Source organism: Ranitomeya variabilis, chromosome 3 (genome assembly GCF_051348905.1).
Source record: "Ranitomeya variabilis isolate aRanVar5 chromosome 3, aRanVar5.hap1, whole genome shotgun sequence".
Lineage (NCBI taxonomy): Eukaryota > Metazoa > Chordata > Amphibia > Anura > Dendrobatidae > Ranitomeya > Ranitomeya variabilis.
In genome coordinates, this window is record NC_135234.1 from 238,814,989 (window position 1) to 238,834,815 (window position 19,827).

Here is a 19,827-nt window from a genome sequence, read left to right on the forward strand (position 1 = left end):
TAATATAGGCAACAAATGACATTCTCAGTATAACAAAGCTTGTGTGAGGTAATAGCATGTCAGTTAGGGTGTGCTGGTGGAAAGGCTGATGTCAGTCACATCACCTCTATGTGAGAGGATATAGAAACTGCCAGTTAGACTATTTTTATCACAATAATGCCTCATAATAAAAGGAATTCCATGGCACGAATGTCAGCTGATGCGAAAAGAAAAGCTGCATTACGGGCCAATGAAAAATGTGAAGACCGAGAAACAAGGCTGACACACATGAGAACAGCAGCAGAACTTTCTGAGCAGAGGGAAGCGAGGTTTGCAGACGAGAACAAGAGCTGCTTCCTCAAGGGCCAATGAACTTTCTGAGGAGAGGGAAGCGAGGCTTGCAGACATGAAAACAAGAGCTGCTTCCTCAAAAGCCAATGAACTTTCTGAGGAGAGGAAAGTGAGGCTTGCAGACATGAAAACAAGAGCTACTTCCTCAAGAGCCAATGAACTTTCTGAGGAGAGGGAAGTGAGGAATGCAGACATGAAAACAAGAGCTGCTTCCTCAAGGGCCAATGAACTTTCTGAGGAGAGTGAAGCGAGGCTTGCAGACAAGAGAACAAGAACTGCTTCCTCAAGACAATCTCCATGCTTTTCTCATGGTCAACTTTATGTGGCCTGTTCAAGAGTTGGAACAGCCAAAAATCTGTTCGTCTTTGCACCTGAAGGAAAAACTAAAAATGTCATTTATCAAAAGGCTCTGGAATAAGTAGTAGAAGATTACTTCACATTACTTGGCCAATTTAGTTAAATCTGTGTGGAATATCTCTGGTTGAAATATATGTTGTGAAATGCTTCTATTAGCTTAGTTTTTGCCTTTTAATAATTAGATTTCTATTTGTTTTGTGGTTTTTGTGTGCAGAACAAATTTTTGTTAACACATTCTATTTTGCTAACAGCAGTTATTAACCCAGGCGAAGCCGGGTAAGTACAGCTAGTTTTATATAAAAAGGGGGCGTTGCCATGGTAAGACATGGAATGACTTAGTCTGCTTTCCTGATCAGCATGTCTCACACTGGTAGCTGCCTCTTTCAAATAAAATAAGCTCTGGAGGCAAATCAGTGTCCGGCCCATAGATCTTAACAGCACAGCTACATATGAAGAAAAACATTGATTTCTCGGGAATAAAACATCTTACTGACAGATTTCCTTTAAATAGTATGATAATTGGGAACTTGCTGGTCTCAGGAGAATATAGACAAATGGAACAAATCTAGATCCCCAAAACAAGTAGTCCACCCAGAAGACAAGGATAGCAAATGAACCCGGTAGTTACCACAAGTGTGGCAATTCCAAACCAAGCACTTCTAAGGGCACTCACAGAAATGAACATTGACAAAGTGAACAAAGGGGAATACTTCCCTTTTGTAATCAGCTTTGTCTCATATAAATGGTTAAATGGCAGAGATTTAATAATAACATTTGTTCAACCGAAAAAGGAATACAATTACAGCTTACTTCAAGGGAATCTGTCACCAGGTCTCTGCAATGTATGAGAGCAGTATGATGTAAGGACAAAGATCCTGATTCTAGTGATGTATGACTTACTGGTCTGCTTGCTCTCATTTTGATAAAACATGGTTTTATCTGCTGCAGATCTGGCAGTTCACTGAATGCTGAGCTCTGCATAACTCCACTCACACCACTGATTGGCAACTTTCTGTGTACACTGTGCATAGGCAGAAAGAGTCTAATCAGGGGGTGGAGTTACACAGAGCAGGAGGACGACATTGCATAAGACAACCATTTCCACCTAGTGATAATCTCCTGCTGATGAAACCATGATTATATTGAAACTGCAACAAGCAGCCTAGTAAATAGCATCACTGGAATCAGGGTCACTGTCTCTGAATCAGGGTCACTGTCTCTATATCATGCTGCACTCACATTAAATAGCAAAACAACCCATACAGATTTCCTTTAACTTCCGCAGAAAATACTTATGAAAATAAAACCAGCACTGGCTAAGAAATGTAGTCATAAAAGGGTATATACATCAGCAACAAAAATCAGGTAGGTGGCGTAACAGGAATTTTTGGTCTGCATGCCAAGAAAACATCCTCTCACCATGATCCCATCACTACTTGAATGAATGACATGAAGGACAGATCCCCAGATTCATTTGGTTTTCGACAAGCCCCTTACAATCTGCAGCAGAAACACACCAGGCTATGTTCTTCTGACAAATGGGCAAAAACTGAATGGTTCTATTACATCAGCATGGACTAGAAACCATTAGCCAGCGTGAATAAAAATCAGTTTTTATAAAGAATTCATTCTGTCACATTTCTATATGGTTTTAGGTTACAAGTAAACATATAGAGATGCTGCAGGTTTTACTCAATACCATTTATTATAAGAATATCAACTGGGCAAGAAGGCCAAGGCTGGTGTACAGACAGTGTGCGGCTATGACAGTTGTGACAAATGCTGAACTGATAAGGGAAAAACAGGACACCAGAACGAAGAACAAGTCAATGTCACGCTGTCATGGAGCCATTTGATAAACATTATTAGTCTATTACTCACCTGGCCTCATCATTCATTGTGCTGTGGCCAATAGGCGCCATGAAGCTCACCAACTTGCTATGAACGTGATACCTGCAGAAAGCAACACAAGCAGCAGCAGCGTTACAATGTGAAATAAAGGTATTATGTGCAGGACAAAAGCTTACAATATATTTGTCAGCCGTCTGTAAATAAGCAAATTTAAGATGTAAGAAAAATAATTGTTGGCTCTTTGGGTGCTCAGACACAAACCACTGTGCAAACGTTTTAGGCAAATGTGTTTTTTTTTTTTGAAAGCTTTAATAACCCAAACTCCTTGTAAGAGTTCTGGACTTAGCCAGACCTAAAGCTGTCTTATCTTTTATGTCAGGCATTACTGAACTCCCCAGTGCTTAACATAATGACACACCGAAAACCACAATCAATATAACCGGGGCCTGGTCACATATCAAATATACAACCAATAACTTTGATCAGAGACCAAGTAGACAACAGCAAAATAATCTTTATTGGAACATATAGAAGAAATGTAAAAAGTGGGGCAGCAAACAGTGAGGCTGAAGGTGGGAACACCTAAACATCTACATGTATATCTCCCACAGATCAACAAAACAAATCATATGTGAGGCATGTAGTGACAACCAGCTGGCTAATAAAATGGGAAGTAATAGTAATAAGTATAAATGCCACATTGGGAATGAGCAAATATAAAAATAAACAAGGCGGAGATCTATGCCTAAAGGAAGTACAAAAGGCAAGGATATAGACCTGTGGAGGAGACAGCCAGGGTCCCACCACTCCCGGCAAACGTTTCACAATAAATGCTTCATCTGGGGGCTATTACATAATGTGCATACATCTTGGGTACTTATACAATTTCTTCTCTCTCAAACAGGTGTTTTTTTTTTAGTATTGGTTGCCTTGTTTACTAACATTTTCAACGCTTGGAATCAACTCCAGACCCTTCAACGGAATCAGTAAGATCACCCCAGAAACCGAATACATGGGCATGCAAGTCATTGAAATGTATATCCATCGACATTTTTACATCTTCTACAAGTTGCTGCATTCCTGAGTAACTGCCATTTTAAATCATATACAAATGAGGGGTTAAGTGCACTGGGCATGACAGAGCCCTTACTGAGCCTCTGCCTCCCAAGGTACAAAAATGTAATAAATGTAGTTTTTAATGAGTGAATAAAAATCAACAGCTGTCTATGGGAAGGAACCATGTGCTGATCGGGATATGGATGATGGAGGTTTCCTAGCGTGCATGTAGAGTCCTCCGTCCCTCTGTACCAGTCTGTCAGCTCAGGTTTAATGCTCTTGCTTTGTATTTTATGTATGTGAACCCTCTCACATGACAGCACCCTGGAATTAATGGTGCTTCAGAATAAACATCAACATGTATCCAAGATGGATTAGGATACTTCGCACACAGAACACTGAGAATTAGCATTGTATTGGTAGATATAATCCAGCCATGCATTAAAGGGAATCTGTCACCCCATAAATCGTATATGAGCTGGGGCCACCGGCATCAGGGGCTTATCTACAGCATTCTGGAATGCTGTAGATAAGCCCCCGATGTATCCTGAAAGATAAGATAAACAGGTTATATTATACTCACCCAGGGGCGGTCCCGGTGCGGTCCGATGGGCGTCGCGGTCCGGTCTGGGGCCTCCCATCTTCTTACGATGACGTCCTCTTCTTGTCTTCCTGCTGCGGCTCCGGCGCAGGCGTAGTTTGTCTGCCCTGTTGAAGGCAGAGCAAAGTACTGCAGTGCGCAGGCGCTGGGAATTGTCAGAGAGGCCCGATGTCTGCGCATTGCAGTACTTTGCTGTGCCCTCAACAGAGCAGACAAAGTACACCTGCGCCAGAGCCGCGGCAGGAAGAAGAGGACATCATCGTATGAAGATGGGAGGCCCCGGACCAGACCGCATCACCCATCGGACCGCAGAGGGAACGCCCCTGGGTGAGTATAATCTAACCTCTTTTTCTCATCTTTCAGGATACATCGGGGGCTTATCTACAGCATTCCAGAATGCTGTAGATAAGCCCCTGATGCCGATGGCCTTAGCTCATATATGATTTTTGGGGTGACAGATTCCCTTTAACAACCTGGAACACAATACAGGAGCTCAAGTCTTTGCTGCTGTTCAACAAGAAAATTCTCTGGATTGAAAGCTCACATTTATAAATATACCATACAGTAGGTGACTCTCTGATCGTAAAAAACAATTAAATCTAAATAAAACGATTTAAAAAAAAACAAAAAAAAAAAACACACTAGCGCTGATCAAATGGTAAAACTATGACCTCTTTAAAATGACAAGTTGTTGTAGATTAAAGTACTTTGATAGTATTAGGGCACGGACGCCAAATCTGGCTGATCGTTACCAAGAATTTTGTTTGGGAAAGAATCTGAAGGTACCTCCCAACTCAAAAAGATTCTATCAAGAAGTACCTATTTGTAGAATTTTTTCGAGACAAAAATAAACCTGTGGCCAGACGACAGTTGGCCGCCAATAGCGAATGTCTAATCACGTGTTTGTAGTTTTTGTCATTTTTCAGAAAAAGACTGCAAGCGAAAGGAATTGTTTTTTTTCTCCTCATAGACTTCTCAAAAAGGATTTAAAAAAATAAAATAAAAAATGCAAAGAAGAACAGAAAGGATCGGCAGACCGAAATCAGACATGCTAGATGCTTCTCTCTCTGACTTTAAAGGGTATGTGCACATGCTGCGGATTACTCTGCGGATTTTTCTGGACTGATTTTGGTAAATCCGCAGGTAAACTGAACTGCGGATTTCCTGCAGAATTACTGCAATTTTTGTGTGGATTTTGTGCAGATTCCTATTATGGAGCAGGTGTAAACCGCTGCGGAATCCGCACAAAGAATCGACATGCTGCGGAATAAACAACGCTACATTTCCGCATGTTTTTTCCGCAGCATGTGCACTGTGGATTTTGTTTTCCATAGGTTTACATGGTACTGTAATCTCATGGAAAACTGCTGCCAATCCGCTGCGAATCCGCAGTAAAATATGCAACGTGTGCAAATACCTAAAGAAGGGCCGGAGGCCCCATACACAGACTGTCAGACGATCCCTCCGAAATTGGTGGATTGGGCCAATGTTTTCCTAATGTGTACGGAGGCCTTTAGGTTTGCTTGCTTTTCTGTGATAAAACCTCCTTTTTTGGTTGTTTTAGAAACACCACTGACTGCCGGTTTTCTAATATTGCAGAGAATTAAACACTATAATGCAATTTCATGAATATAGGCCACAGAATTCGGTCTGGGAATCCATGACATTCTCTCTGTAAACCCTTTATTTGCATCTTTCTGGCTATAAAGTACAACATGCTTAAACTTTTCACAGAGGAAGGATGTTTCGCTCAAATTGTAATTGAACATTTTGTTCATCTCCGTGCTACTGATGATCTGGCCCAGACTGTTCAATTGTTATCTGGCGCTGGGTAATAAGATTGCCATGGTAGGGCCTTGATCTCGCGGTGAACGAGTCCAGGCCGTGTCGCACACGCTGAAATGGCCTGCATTATTTCAAAGCCTCGGAGAGTGTGACTCAGTTGTGTGATGTTGTCAGCGGCTTTTGACTGAATCATGAATACATCCAATTATGCGTGATGGTGACAGAAAAGAATATTGATAGCCAATAATTACAGGCTTCTCAGGCCAACAAAGCAGCTCTTTCCTCTTTTAATAAATTATCCGAGAACATCAATCTTAAAAATTACTATGCCACAACTGACCCAGACTGACTTGCATGACTTTCTATCTGATGTGTTTGCAACCAAGGATGATCGTGGACACATTCAAGCTTTTTATTATGGCGTATATAAGAAATAGCCTAAAAATATGTTCTATGGGCATGAAACAGCAACGTTTTAGTAGAAAAGACTCTGCTGGGCTCAGTCTCTGATTTATGGCTGGATTATATGAAGCCACCATGCATTAACTCTGTGTTAAAGTTGCATACAGAAACACGCAGCGGCATCACTGTGGTACTGCATAGAGTTCAAGAGGAGTGCGGCAATGTCGGGGAAAATTTATTAGTGATGGTAGCTGCCAACATAACAGTGAAAATCACCCTCATGCAGACTGAACCCTGAAGAGGAGGCTCTGCTGGAAAGGCTCAGCTTGGATGAGCTGTGGAGACTTTGACATTGCCTGTCATCATTTTTATCAGAAAGACATCTCCATGATTAGTGCCACTGAAAGCTGTCTGGACACTGTACCAGACGTGTTCAAATATTTTACTGCCACAATGTCTCGTTAATTACTACTTCTATTTTCCTAATAATGCATTTCACAGAGAAAATAAGACGTATAATAATAGACCGGATTACTATTCGGGACTTTAGAGGACACAGATAGGACAGCATGCAGTGCACCTCACGTAGACGGTTGGGGTCTTACTTGCCTTTCCTGAATTTTGCATCATTTATCTAACACAGACACAAGAAATCACCAACGTCGGATGGATAACGGATCAGAACTTCTGGCAGACGATGTCGCTGCTTTTTTCTATTTTGTAGCAAATACACTAATTACAAAACAAAAATAGGGGAGATTCATTAAAGCTTTTTCGCCAGCTTTCTGGCAAAAAAAAAAAGCTTTGAAAAGTCTCATTTTTGGGGGCACAACCACGAGTATGTGCAGAAAAATATGACTTTCGTCATGTTCCCGCCTCAGCCCCAACAGAGTTGGTGGAGCTGGGGAGGGACGACCCTCACTTGTCAAGTTCATGACAAGCGGCGGTGTTCGCTATGCTACAGTTCTGGAGTAAGTTATGTTCCAAGGTGCACATATTGGCACATGCCACAACACGCCTTATGTAATTCATTAAGAGGTATTAGTCTCTTAATGAATCAGGAACATCTGCTCCAAAACGCCCCCTTATCAAGACCAGCAAGAGAATTGCCGGTCTTAATGAATTGCTCCCAATGGCTAAAGAGGATCAGTCACTAGAACAACCTTACTCATCTGTCACCCCAATGTCGAGTTTATTAAAGAGGTTTTACTCTTTGAGCAAAGCGCCCCCAAACACTTAAAGGCATGTAACATAAACCCAGATGGCACGCATCTGCGACTCCAGTGCAGGCTCTCCGCTGCTGCCCCGGTCTCTGTGTCTTGGCTGCGGTGGCCAGGCCACATCTACGGCAATAGTCACTGAGCTCTGTGGCCTGCCGATGTAGGCGGCTCGGGCTACTGAGCTCATCAATTAGCTGCATCTGCGATTTCTGCTCTCCATGCAAAAAAACAAGCCCTCACTCTACCCCATCAACAGAAAATGGAAAATGTTATGGGTCTTGGAAAATGAGGACACAAAGTAAAAAACATTTCTTTTACAATACTCTGAGTTTCTTTTTCCATCACTTACATAGAGAAAAGTTTAGCATCACCGTAATCCCAGTAACCTGGACAATCAAGTTTCCAGGTCAATTTTGCCATATAGTAAACGTTGTAAAAACAAGACTCAAAAAACAATGGCATTGCATGTTTTTCCAACATTTCATCCCAGTTCGAATTTATTTTTCATTTTTCAGTACATAGTATGGCAAAATGAATGGTGTCATTCAAAACTACAGCTTGTCCGGCACAAAACAAACCTTCATATGTCTCATCTCGATGAAAAATTAAATATGTTACAGTGCTTGAAAATCCCCTGGTCTTTAAAGGGTTAGTAAGTGGGGGAGTTTTCAGGCAGCCATCTTTATATGTTTTATTACAATAGAACCAGACAGAGGTTTCAGTATCCTCTCCTTGACCAATGCAAATTTGTGATTCATCACAGACCATCACGTTGAATAAAGGTTACACACGGTAGAGTGGGAACTAGCGAATCTTTCACCACATTCCATGATAGAAAACGTATCTTGAAGGAGTTTTACAATCATTTTCATTGTTTTCATTGACAACGCTCCTGTTTTTATTACCCAAGTCCACCTGCTAAATTTTCATCTTTAGACTTATGCTGATATTTCTTTCAAAAATGGTAATTACAAGATAGTTCGACATTTTTTTCTCCTACCTGGGAAAGCATAACCTGATAAATAAACTAGTTTACTGTCATTTTAGACATGGCGTTTAGGATTTGGTCTGGATTAATGGCGTCCTCAATGCTTGAAATACCGGCAGATACTTATCCGCTATGCTATCCCCCACATGGAGGTGTCTGGCTCATTTATTCTGCAGCAGAACAACTACCCCAAACATACAGCCAATGTCATTAATATATATTTAGTGTAAGGAAGAACAATTAGCCCAGAAAGAGATATGGCCCCTACAGAGCCCCGATCTCGACATCATCCACTCTGTCGTGGACGACACAAAAGAGATCAAAGGATTTATACAACTCTACATCCACAGAAGATCTGTGGTCAGTTCTCCAAGATGTTTGGCACAATCTCCCTGCCAAGTTTCTTTATAATCGTTCCTTTATATTCGCAATATTACCTTTGTAGCATTCATGTTTTCCACTGTTCTGCCTTAAACTTGTGCACAGTACTGTATGCATTATTTTTTTGAGAAATTAATAAATCTATTTACACATTTTTAATATAGATAAAATAGAAAATGCAGAAACTCTAACCTCACATTTTTTTCCAGGGTTTTTCTTAAAGGGGCTTTCCAGTTATAAGGGTCTGTCTTCTATGGACCTGCAGTGGGTTTACAACATAAAATCCAAGTTTCCTCACCCTTCCAGGGTTCACTGCTGCTGTGGTCTTTGTTTACTAGCTCCAACGGCAATGTCATTGCTACAACGAACATTACCGCTGTTACCAATCACTGAGCTCAGTGGCCGATGTAGAGGCAAAAGCGGCTAGATAGGCATGGTTTGTTAGGCATTCCCTTCATCTGTCGAACAGCCACAAGACATGCAGCCGCCGGCGTCTCAAACATATTATTCGAGCACATCGAAGACACTTGGTTAGCACCCAAGCATGCTCAAATAACTCCTTATCCCAGCAAGTTTGCTCATAACGAGTATTAACCTCTGAATTTATGTTAACCCAGTGCATGCCCATTGTGGACAGAACCTTATAAGTGGAAAACCTCTTTAACCCTAGAATCATCCATGTAATCTGGATACATGGGTTACTTCATATATGACAATGGTAAAGATCAGTTCCTGTCTATCCCATTGCTTTTTGATAGGGACAAGTCTGCATATTGTCTATCAGATTGACCGTGTGGTCATGTTTTAAGAGTGTTGTCAGAGCAATGTAATTAAACAGCATAAAACGTAAATGCACTTTCTCTAATTGCATTCATTTTCAGTATGTACTTTTATAGAACATATATTATTATTATATACTTAGGATAGAATTTTCATTACCTGGAAAACTCATGGCTTGCACAAACCTTGTCAGAGCAATCAGGTTATGCTTACCTCAATTTTCTCCCTTTGCTTGCTTTGGTGTCTACTTTCTTCTTGATCTTGCTCCTCAACTTCTGAATGGCAAGCCATTGCCTAGAAGATTGGGGCAAAAAGTGTGAATATGGGAAAGCTATAGTTTAGTACTAGGAGGCCAGTTTTCCATCAGAAAACAAGGCCTTCTAGTGGAACTTACAAGTTTCATTATCAAAACCACTCATCTCCAACCCCTCTCTGACTGTATTTCAATTGTAGCACAACTGTTCAATTTCTGCGCACCCAGTTTCCATTAACAATACAGCAATAAAAATCATTGTTCATGCCAAGTGTGTTAGAATTTTTTTTCTTTAACGCAAGTGTTTTACTGGCTAGGCTGTGTCGGATGGAAGCCTTACATACAATTTGGCAATTTGAAGAACCCAAAAATGGCGTCTATTGGGAATCTGACCATTTTCCACATTCCAAGTGTACAGAAATTTGCCGTGCTCTTCTTGCAAGAAATGAACCATTGCAAAGTTGCATCGAATGCTAGCTTTCACCAATAATTTACTTTCGTCTAGGGAGTTTAGCTGTAGAGTTGACGCTAGGGAGTTAAATAATAATTATGGAGATGATCAATGGTTAATCAATAAAGGGTATAGCTACCTGCCCTGACAAAGAGCAAGAGGTTTCAAAAGCTACTCAGACGTGTGAACCAAACACTATTATGAATACATATTTTAACGGCAGTAGCAGAGTAGATTAAAATGGAGAAACAGGTATTGAGAATTGATTTTTACACAATTCCAGCAATTTTAGTTTCCCAATAAAACAATAGAAAGGAAAATCAAAGGCATGCTGTCCGCGTGCACGCTGGAAATGCAGAGAGGATACATATGATTTCGTAAGATATTCTCTGAAAACTAGGTTTGTACTTCGTATGAAATATACAAAACAAATGTGCAATTTATTATAACATTGACTGTGGATACAGATGGATACTAATTTAATGGATCACAATTTTCTTTTTTTCCTCAGCACTATCTATATTTTTTACGTTTAAAGGATCCTACATTGGCCAACCTCAACTATCATTCCTTTATTTAAAAATATATGATTTTATAATATATTTCAGTATAATTCATCAGAATCGATGCTGGATGGCTGCCCCAATCCTATCCTGCTTGTTCAACTGCACCCTGTATGTACAATCTGAACTGGCTCCGCAGATACCGAGTATAGCTACTTGCCCTCCCCAGTGACCACTATCTTTAGTAATGAGGAATTCTTTGCTACTGGTGAAGAAATGGAAAATCTTCTTTCTGGTAATCAAATATATTGTAAAATAGCTTGAGCTGCAAATGAAAAAAAATATAATAATGTCAGTTATCCTTAAAAAGCCACTCTGCTGCAGCCAAGTTGGCGGCCGTGTTCAGAGCGTGCGGTCATCAGGCCCACTGCTCCTTGAGTGACATCCTACTCCACAGTGTCTGGACTGAGCAAGATGGCAGCCAAGGGTCAGTGGGAGAAATTGCAGCTCTCACTGTGCAGAGAAGGGACTCCTCACAGCCGCCTGGGCCGCCCTCTTCACTGGGACAGAGCTGTTCAATTTCTCCCTGCAGCCAATCACCACATCAGACAGCTGAATACCGTAGAAATAGGATTTACCTGCAGATTAGCTCTATGGCTGCAGGTAAATGCCATTTTTTTCAGATGACAGGTTCCCTAATACTATATTAATATTATTGCAATTTTCCATATTGCTAATATATCAGAAAATTGGGATCGGCAGGGGGTTTAACATCTGAGACCACTTTCAACTTGGAGGATGAAAGCAAAGATATCCCTTAAGAATTCTGCCATCAGACCACCGTTCCTGGTCACCTACAGCATGGCAACACAGATCGTTATAGTGGTATCGCAGGCATGTGCAGTGGAGAAAAAAAAAAGGTGCTGCCGAGCTTAGGATAATGGAAGGTCCCCAATCCCCAAATATGCCACTAAGAAACATCATACACTAACGATATGCCATCACCTTAGTTGAAAAAACCTGTTTAAATAAAACCCATAGTGAATTTAAATGAAGACTTTCTATCAAACGTTTTATCTAGGACTCAAATTTTAGGGAAAGTAAAATAGATGTAAATGTAGATTTACTTTAAAAAAAACAAAGACCGTGTGCCAGAGAACAGAGACTCGGTAACTAGCTTGTCCGCCTGGGGTTTGCATCCAACCAAGAACAACATGTATATGGCTTCATTAGTAAACAAATGCAATCACACACGGGAAACAAAAAATCCCCAAATTCCAGATTTCTTTCTATGAAACTAGCCGAAGTGAATGTGCCGAAGAATATCTGGGGTATGTTGGCGCTATATACACACCACAAAGATAGAGAACCAGAGTACTAACCACCACCTGCAGCCTGAGGCAAGAAGAGATGGAATGGGTCATACTACCAAAGAGGACCAAGGAGCACAGCAGTAGTGCTCTTCAGGTTATCACATGCTGGAAAATAGTAGAACGTGCCATCCCTTTAGCTTTAACTCCAACCCTCCTAAGATATTTTATCTACACACGTGGTCAAAACTGTTGGTACCCCTCGTTTAATGACAGAAAAACCCACAATGGTCACAGAAATAACTTGAATCTGATAAAAGTACTAAATACAAAATCTACGAAAATGAACAAATGAAAGTCAAGACATTGCTTTTCAACCATGCTTCCACAAAATGTTAAAAAACAAAAAAAAACAACTCATGAAATAGGGCTGAACAGAAATGATGGATGGTACACCCTTAATATTTTGTTGCACAACCTTTTGAGGCAATCACTGCAATCAAACAATTCCTGTAACTGTCAATGAGACTTCTGCACCTCTGGACAGGTAGTTTGGCCCACTCCTCAAGAGCAAACTGCTCCAGTTGTCTCGTGTTCGAACGTTGCCTTTTCCAGACGGCATGTTTCAGCTATTTCCAAAGATGCTCAATAGGATTTAGGTCAGGGCTCATAGAAGGCCACTTCAGAATAGTCCTACGTTTTCCTCTTAGCCATTCTTGGATCATTATCCTGTTGAAAGACCCATGACTGAAACCAAGCTTTCTAACACTGGGCAGCACATTTCTCTCTAGAATCCCTTGATATTTCATTGTACCCTGCACAGATTCTAGACACCTTGTGCCAGATGCAGCAAAGCAGCCCCAGAACATAACAGAGCCTCCTCCATGTTTCACAGTAGGGACAGTGTTCTTTTCTTGATATGCTTCATTTTTCTGTCTCTGAACATAGAGCTGATGTGCATTGCCAAAAAGTTCCATTTTTTTCTCATCTGTCCATAGGACATTCTCCCTGAAGCGTTGAGGCTGGTCAAAATGTAGTTTGGCAAATTCCAATCTGGCTTTTTTATGATTTTTTTTCAACAATGGTGTCCTCCTTGGTCGTCTCCCATGAAGTCCACTTTGGTTCATACAATGGATGGTGCGATCTGACACTGATGTTCCTTGAGCTTGAAGTTCACCTTTAATCTGTTTATAAGTTTTTCTGGGCTCTTTTGTTACCATTCGTATTATTCGTCATCAATTTTCCTCCTGCGGCCACGTCCAGGGAGGTTGTCTACAGTCCCATGGCTCTTAAATTTCTGAATAATATGTGCAACTGTAGTCACATGAACATCAAGCTGCTTGGATGTAACTTTTACCTTTAACATGTTTATCTATAATTTTCTTTCTAAACTCCTGAGACAACTCTTTCCTTGGCTTCATCTGGTCCATGTTGAGTGTGATACACACCATGTCACCAAACAGCATAGTGAGTATCTGTAGCCCTATATACAGACCCACTCACTGATTCCAAGTTGGTAGACACCTGTGATGCAAGTTAGTGGAAACACCTTGATTTAACAGGTCCCTTTTGTCCCATTATTTTCAGGGGTACCATCATTTCTGTCCAGGCCTATTTTATGAGTTGTTTTTTTTTTTAAAACACTGCCGAAGCATGGTTGAAAACCAATGTCTGACTTTCATGTGTTAATTTTCATAGATCTTTTATTTGTTATTAGTTTTGTCAGATTCAAGTTATTTTTGTGACCATTGTGGGATTTTCTGTCATTAAACGAGGTGTACCAACAATATTGACCATGTGTGTAAGAGATTAACTCACAACCCAAATGACAACCTAGTCAGTAACATTTTCTACCAGCCTTAGAAATTCAGTAAATTATGCAGCAGATGTTCCTGTTTCAACAGAATACTCATACTATACTTTATTAAAATATATGGTTTCGATTATTGAGGACTTTGTGTCTTCATATATCAGCACTACACAACAGCAGGGCAGATAAGGGGCAATGCAGTTATGGCACATTTAGAACGGGGGGCTAAATGAAATTTCTCTTGAAAAATAATGGCTATGATATCATCGGAAATTTTTTTACTGGCCATGATTAATGCCAGGAAGAATGGCTTTATCCAGTCTTTATGGCTCATATAATTGTGCTTGACCTTTGAGCCAGCCTAGTTTTTCCTGTTAAATAGACAGCTCAGATGGTAACATATAACAGATTGTTAATTTCTTAAACTTACCTGCCCATGGCCACTTGGTCATTGGGATCCAGGGAGGTTGTCTTTCGCTCTATCAATTCCCGCAGTAACTGAAAAGATTGAAATACTGAATCGTGAATCACAAATAAAACCACTCTAGACTAATTAGCTCTAAAGGTTCTATAAACCCAAAGAACACGTCTAAAAACAGTCCCATCAAAGTCTTGTAAAGCTGACACAGTCCCCAAAAAGTCTAGCATTTTTGGAATGGACTCTTGACATCAACATCAATGTATTTTTATTCTAAAAAATACTAATAAATCACATCAAATGGTTCTGTATTTTAGTATACAACACAAGATGACCATTTGTGGAGTCCTAAAAGTGCAATAACTTTTCTATTAAGAAAAAAAACAATCAAAATATTACAAAAGTGTTTTTTTTTTCTATGTTATGGTTTTTAAATGCCATGGATATGCATAAATATTATTGTAATTACGACTTTTTCATCTTGTTATATGAAATAACTTAATATGTAGGCTACAAAATTTACATCTTCGCATTTTTGGAGCCTGTTAATGTGCACAAATCTGTATATCTTCCTAATTATAGCCTTGGTGACCAGAATAAATCCTTGATAGCCTATCCTTAAAATATATCAAGTGTGTGCAGGGCTCCCGCAAGCACCATTTATTTTCCAGTTTATACAGACAGAGCAAGTTGTCCATATCATTGACTGTGTGCAGTATGCAGCTCGGTCCCATTTGCCTGAAGGGGGTGTCTCATCAAGACAGCAACACCTAACAATCGGGGCTATGATTTTTGTCACAGTAAATTTTGCTTTTCGGGACCGCCCCTATGAGACAGAATCGCAAGACTATCTCCGAAAGCAGCTTTTGCTCTGTAACACTAAAAGCAGCACCTGCCGAGAAATGACTAGCTAGCCATGGATTTCCCATGCAAAGTCAGGTGTTGCTGATGTCAGGTGCTGATCAATGACCTGCCTTATTCTGGATCAAGTCACCTGTCTCTTAACTATTACAAATCTCCGAAAAATGATAACTACAGCTTATACAGTGGCATGTAAAAGTTTGGGCACCCCTGCTCAAAATTACAGCTATTGGGAACAGTTAAGCAAGTTGAAGATGAAATGATCTTTTGCAAGTATCACAGCTTATAAACGCTTTTTGTAGTCAGCCAAGGGTCTTTCAATTCTTTTTTGAGGGATTTTCATCCATTCTTACTTGGAAAATTCTTCCAGTTCTGTGAGATTACTTTGTCATCTTGTATGCACTGCTATTTTGACGTCTAACCACAAATTTTCAATGACGTTCAGATCAGGGGACTGTGAGGGCCATTGAAAAACCTTTAGTTTATGCCTTTTGAGGTAGCCTATTCTGGATTTTTAATTGTGTTTAGGATCATTATCCATTTGTAGAAGCCATCCTCTTTTCAACCTCAGCTTTTTTTTTTTTTTTTTTTACAGATGTTATGCTTGCATCAAGAATTTTTTGAAACTTCATTGAATCCATTCTTCCTTCTATACGTGAAATGTTCCTAGTGCCATTGGCTGCAATACAACCCCAAAGCGTGATTGATCCAACCCCATACTTAATGGTTGGCAAGGGGTTCTTTTCCTGAAATTCTGTGCTCTTTTTTTCTCCACGTGTACTTTTGATTGTGTTCAAAGAGTTGTATTTTAAAGGGAACCTGTCACCCCCCTCAGGCATTTGTAACTAAAAGAGCCATCTTGTGCAGCACAAATGCTGCATTCTGACAAAGTGGCTCTTTTAGTTATGCTCCCTGCACACGCTGAAATAAACGTTTATAAAATGCGCCCCTCATACCCTGAAATCGCCAGGGAGGCGGGTCTTTCCTTCCTGAGCCAGACGCCTCCCAGCTGTCAATCCGGGCCTGTGCACGCCGGGCACCGCCTCCTCTTGCTTCATTACACTGGTCAACAGCATTTTTGGTGCCAAAGATATTTCATCGAATTTAGGGTATTTTTGGGGTGCCGATTCTGAATATGTCATCAGTTTTGCCAGATTGGCTCAAGTTTTTGAGATTTTTGGTATCTTATTTATAGCACTTGTTGGTAAATGCGACGCATCATCTCATTAATTTCTTTGGATTAGTACTTGAACTGAGCAGTTCTCAATATAGTTTTGTGTTAATTAGTGTTCTAAAAGTTTGTTCATAGCTTGATTTTTGCACTAACTTTATGTTGTTGTCTGTTTTCCAGTGAAAAGCATGAACTCATCAAGAAGAAGTTGTCTTAACGATCCAGACTCATTCTGTTACATTTGTGGTGAATACACACTGCCAAAACATAGAAGAAACATAACAGACTTCGTAAAAAAAGTGTATTTTGCCTATTTTGGGGTTATGCTTGGGGACCAAGACAAGTTTTGGGCACCACACATAGTGTGCAAAGCATGTATCGAATTATTACGAAAATGGAGCAAAGGACAAAGAAAAAGCTTCAAATTTGGTGTTCCAATGGTGTGGAGAGAGCCAAAAAATCATCATGATGACTGTTATTTATGGTAAACACAGGTACAGGCACATCTTCACAATGAGGGACAGGCCTTCTTGCAGATTCCATGTTACTCCCATTTTCGTTTCTTATGCTTATTGAATCCTTGCACTTGCACTGCACAGAAATAACAGTCATCATGATGATTTTTTGGCTCTCTCCACACCATTGGAACACCAAATTTGAAGCTTTTTCTTTGTCCTTTGCTCCATTTTCGTAATAATTCGATACATGCTTTGCACACTATGTGTGGTGCCCAAAACTTGTCTTGGTCCCCAAGCATAACCCCAAAATAGGCAAAATACACTTTTTTTTACGAAGTCTGTTATGTTTCTTCTATGTTTTGGCAGTGTGTATTCACCACAAATGTAACAGAATGAGTCTGGATCGTTAAGACAACTTCTTCTTGATGAGTTCATGCTTTTCACTGGAAAACAGACAACAACATAAAGTTAGTGCAAAAATCAAGCTATGAACAAACTTTTAGAACACTAATTAACACAAAACTATATTGAGAACTGCTCAGTTCAAGTACTAATCCAAAGAAATTAATGAGATGATGCGTCGCATTTACCAACAAGTGCTATAAATAAGATCCCAAAAATGTCAAAAACTTGAGCCAATCTGGCAAAACTGATAGCATATTCAGAATCAGCACCCCAAAAATACCCCAAATTCATTAAAATATTTTGGACACCAGAAAAAACATTTTTTTTTTGTTGACCTGTGTTATCGTCCCTGGCACCTGCGTTGTAAGTACGAAGGGCAGCGCAACTGCGCATGCCCGAATAAAAACCTTAATGCGCAGGCGCTGGGGACGATAATGAAGCTAGAGGAGGCGGCGCCCGGTGCGCACAGGCCCAGAGTGACGACTGGGAGGCGTCTGGCTTAGGAAGGAAAGACCGGCCTCCCTGGCGATTTCAAGGTATGAGGGGGCACATTTTATAAACGTTTATTTCAGCATGTGCAGGGAGCATAACTAAAAGAGCCACCTTGTCAGAATGCGGCATTTGTGCAGCACAAGGTGGCTGTTTTAGTTACAAACGCCTGAGGGGGCGGGGTCCACAGGACTTGTTTCCAAAATGCATCAGGACTGTTTAGATGTTCTTTTGCCTGCATCTAACACTGAATTTTATGGTGAGGATGCAGGAAAGGTTTCCTTCTGATGACTTCTCCATGAATGCCATATTTGTGCAGGTGTATCTGAACAGTAGAATAATGTACAACTCCAGAGTCTGCTAAATCTTTATGAGAGTCTTTTCCAGGCAAGCAGGGGTTCTGATTTGCCTCTCTACCAATTCTACGAGCAGATCTCACTGAAATTTTGCTTGGTCTTCCAGACCTAATCTTGACCGTTACTGTTCCTGTTAACTGCCACTTCTCAATTACATTTCAAACTGAGTAAAAGCTTTACCATCTTCTTATAGCCTTCTCCAGCTTTGTGGGCCTCCCACTATTTTCATTTTCAGAGTGCTAGGCAGCTCCTTAGAAGAACCCATGGACGCTATTTTTGGCATAAAAAAACAGAGGCGGCTAGGTTTTTATAAAAATTGGAATTTTGTATCACCTGGCCATTCCTAACAATGATATTTAACAAGCCATAACCCAACAGGATAATTAAGGTTCGAAACTTTGGTCAAAGTTATCTGAGCGCACAAATCTCCAAGGGGATCCACATTTTTGCACTGGCCCATTTTCCCTTTTGTAATTTTTAAAATGTAGACTAAGGCTTGCCATACACATTAGATGGCTGTCAGCCAAACGATGCTTCTGCCGATAGTTTGCCCGATAATCATCTCAGCCGACACTCCCATAAGCAGAAGCGTTGGCTTGGCCTAGTGCGCCGGTGCTCCCTATTAGGAAGTCAGCGACTGACACGTCGGCCGGCAGCTTTACCTCAGGGAGATCAATGCGATCATACGGAAATTGACATCTATCCTTCCCCATCAGTCGGCTGGTGCTCCCATACACAGACCTTCAGATTAACTCTTTGATACTGGCAGTTTAAGTCATTAGTTGAGTATGTATGGGGGATCCTTATGTCAGCCGAGTGTTTGACTGACAGCAGCAATGGTCTTGAGTGTTGGCCAACAACATAGCAGTTGTTGCTAGTCCATTACTAGAGCTGATCAAGAACACGAGCACATGGCTGCAAATTCTGAATGTATCCATTAAAAGGATTCTCCACTTTAACATTTTTAAAACTTAAAATGCATTTACAAAAAAAGGAAAAAGCATTTCAGAAATCTCTGCCAACCATTTTTTTTCTTTTGCTACTTTGTCCCCTGACGGTCTCTACTTCACTCTGCAGCCACAAAATCCTTTGATAGAGATTAGTGACCTATGCAGTTAATCACGGACAAAGGTGGGGCAGCACTCAGGCCATTGACTGGCTCCACAGCCATTTCCGGTGTCTCAAGGGAACCCAGAAAGCATCTTACACTAGAGTGGTAGGAACTGGCAAGCAATAAAGCAAGGACCACTTTTTTTTTGTCTAAATGTACAAAAAACTGTTTAATGAAAAGCAGCCTTCTTTCTTTTAAAAAGCAATAAGTAGTATACTTGTAGTTATGTCATTTCATTACATGACACAGCATGGGGTAATATGTATATGAACATGCAAGCTCATAGCAGAATATACACAGCAGTTTACGTATTACAGAAGATCTAGACGTGAGAAGTCTGAGTAGAACAAGTATATAGATTAAAAGGTATATACTAGAATAATAGAAAAATGACCGATAAATCACTGATTATTGTTTAACCCTTCACAACCAGGGGTATTTCCATTTTTTTAATTTTGTTTGTTACTCCCATTCTTCCCA

General features: G+C 40.4%; 1 protein-coding gene across 1 annotated transcript in view; it reads right to left on the reverse strand.

Moving 5' to 3' along the window:
* AATF (apoptosis antagonizing transcription factor) overlaps positions 1–19,827 on the reverse strand; it is a 144,095-nt gene that overhangs the window by 27,234 nt on the left and 97,034 nt on the right. Inside the window, exons 9-11 of the mRNA XM_077295312.1 lie at positions 14,509–14,576; positions 9,965–10,045; positions 2,569–2,640 (exon numbers count right to left, since the gene is read on the reverse strand). Of these exons, the coding sequence (XP_077151427.1) occupies positions 2,569–2,640; positions 9,965–10,045; positions 14,509–14,576 (221 nt within the window). The remainder of the gene's footprint in view (positions 1–2,568; positions 2,641–9,964; positions 10,046–14,508; positions 14,577–19,827) is intronic.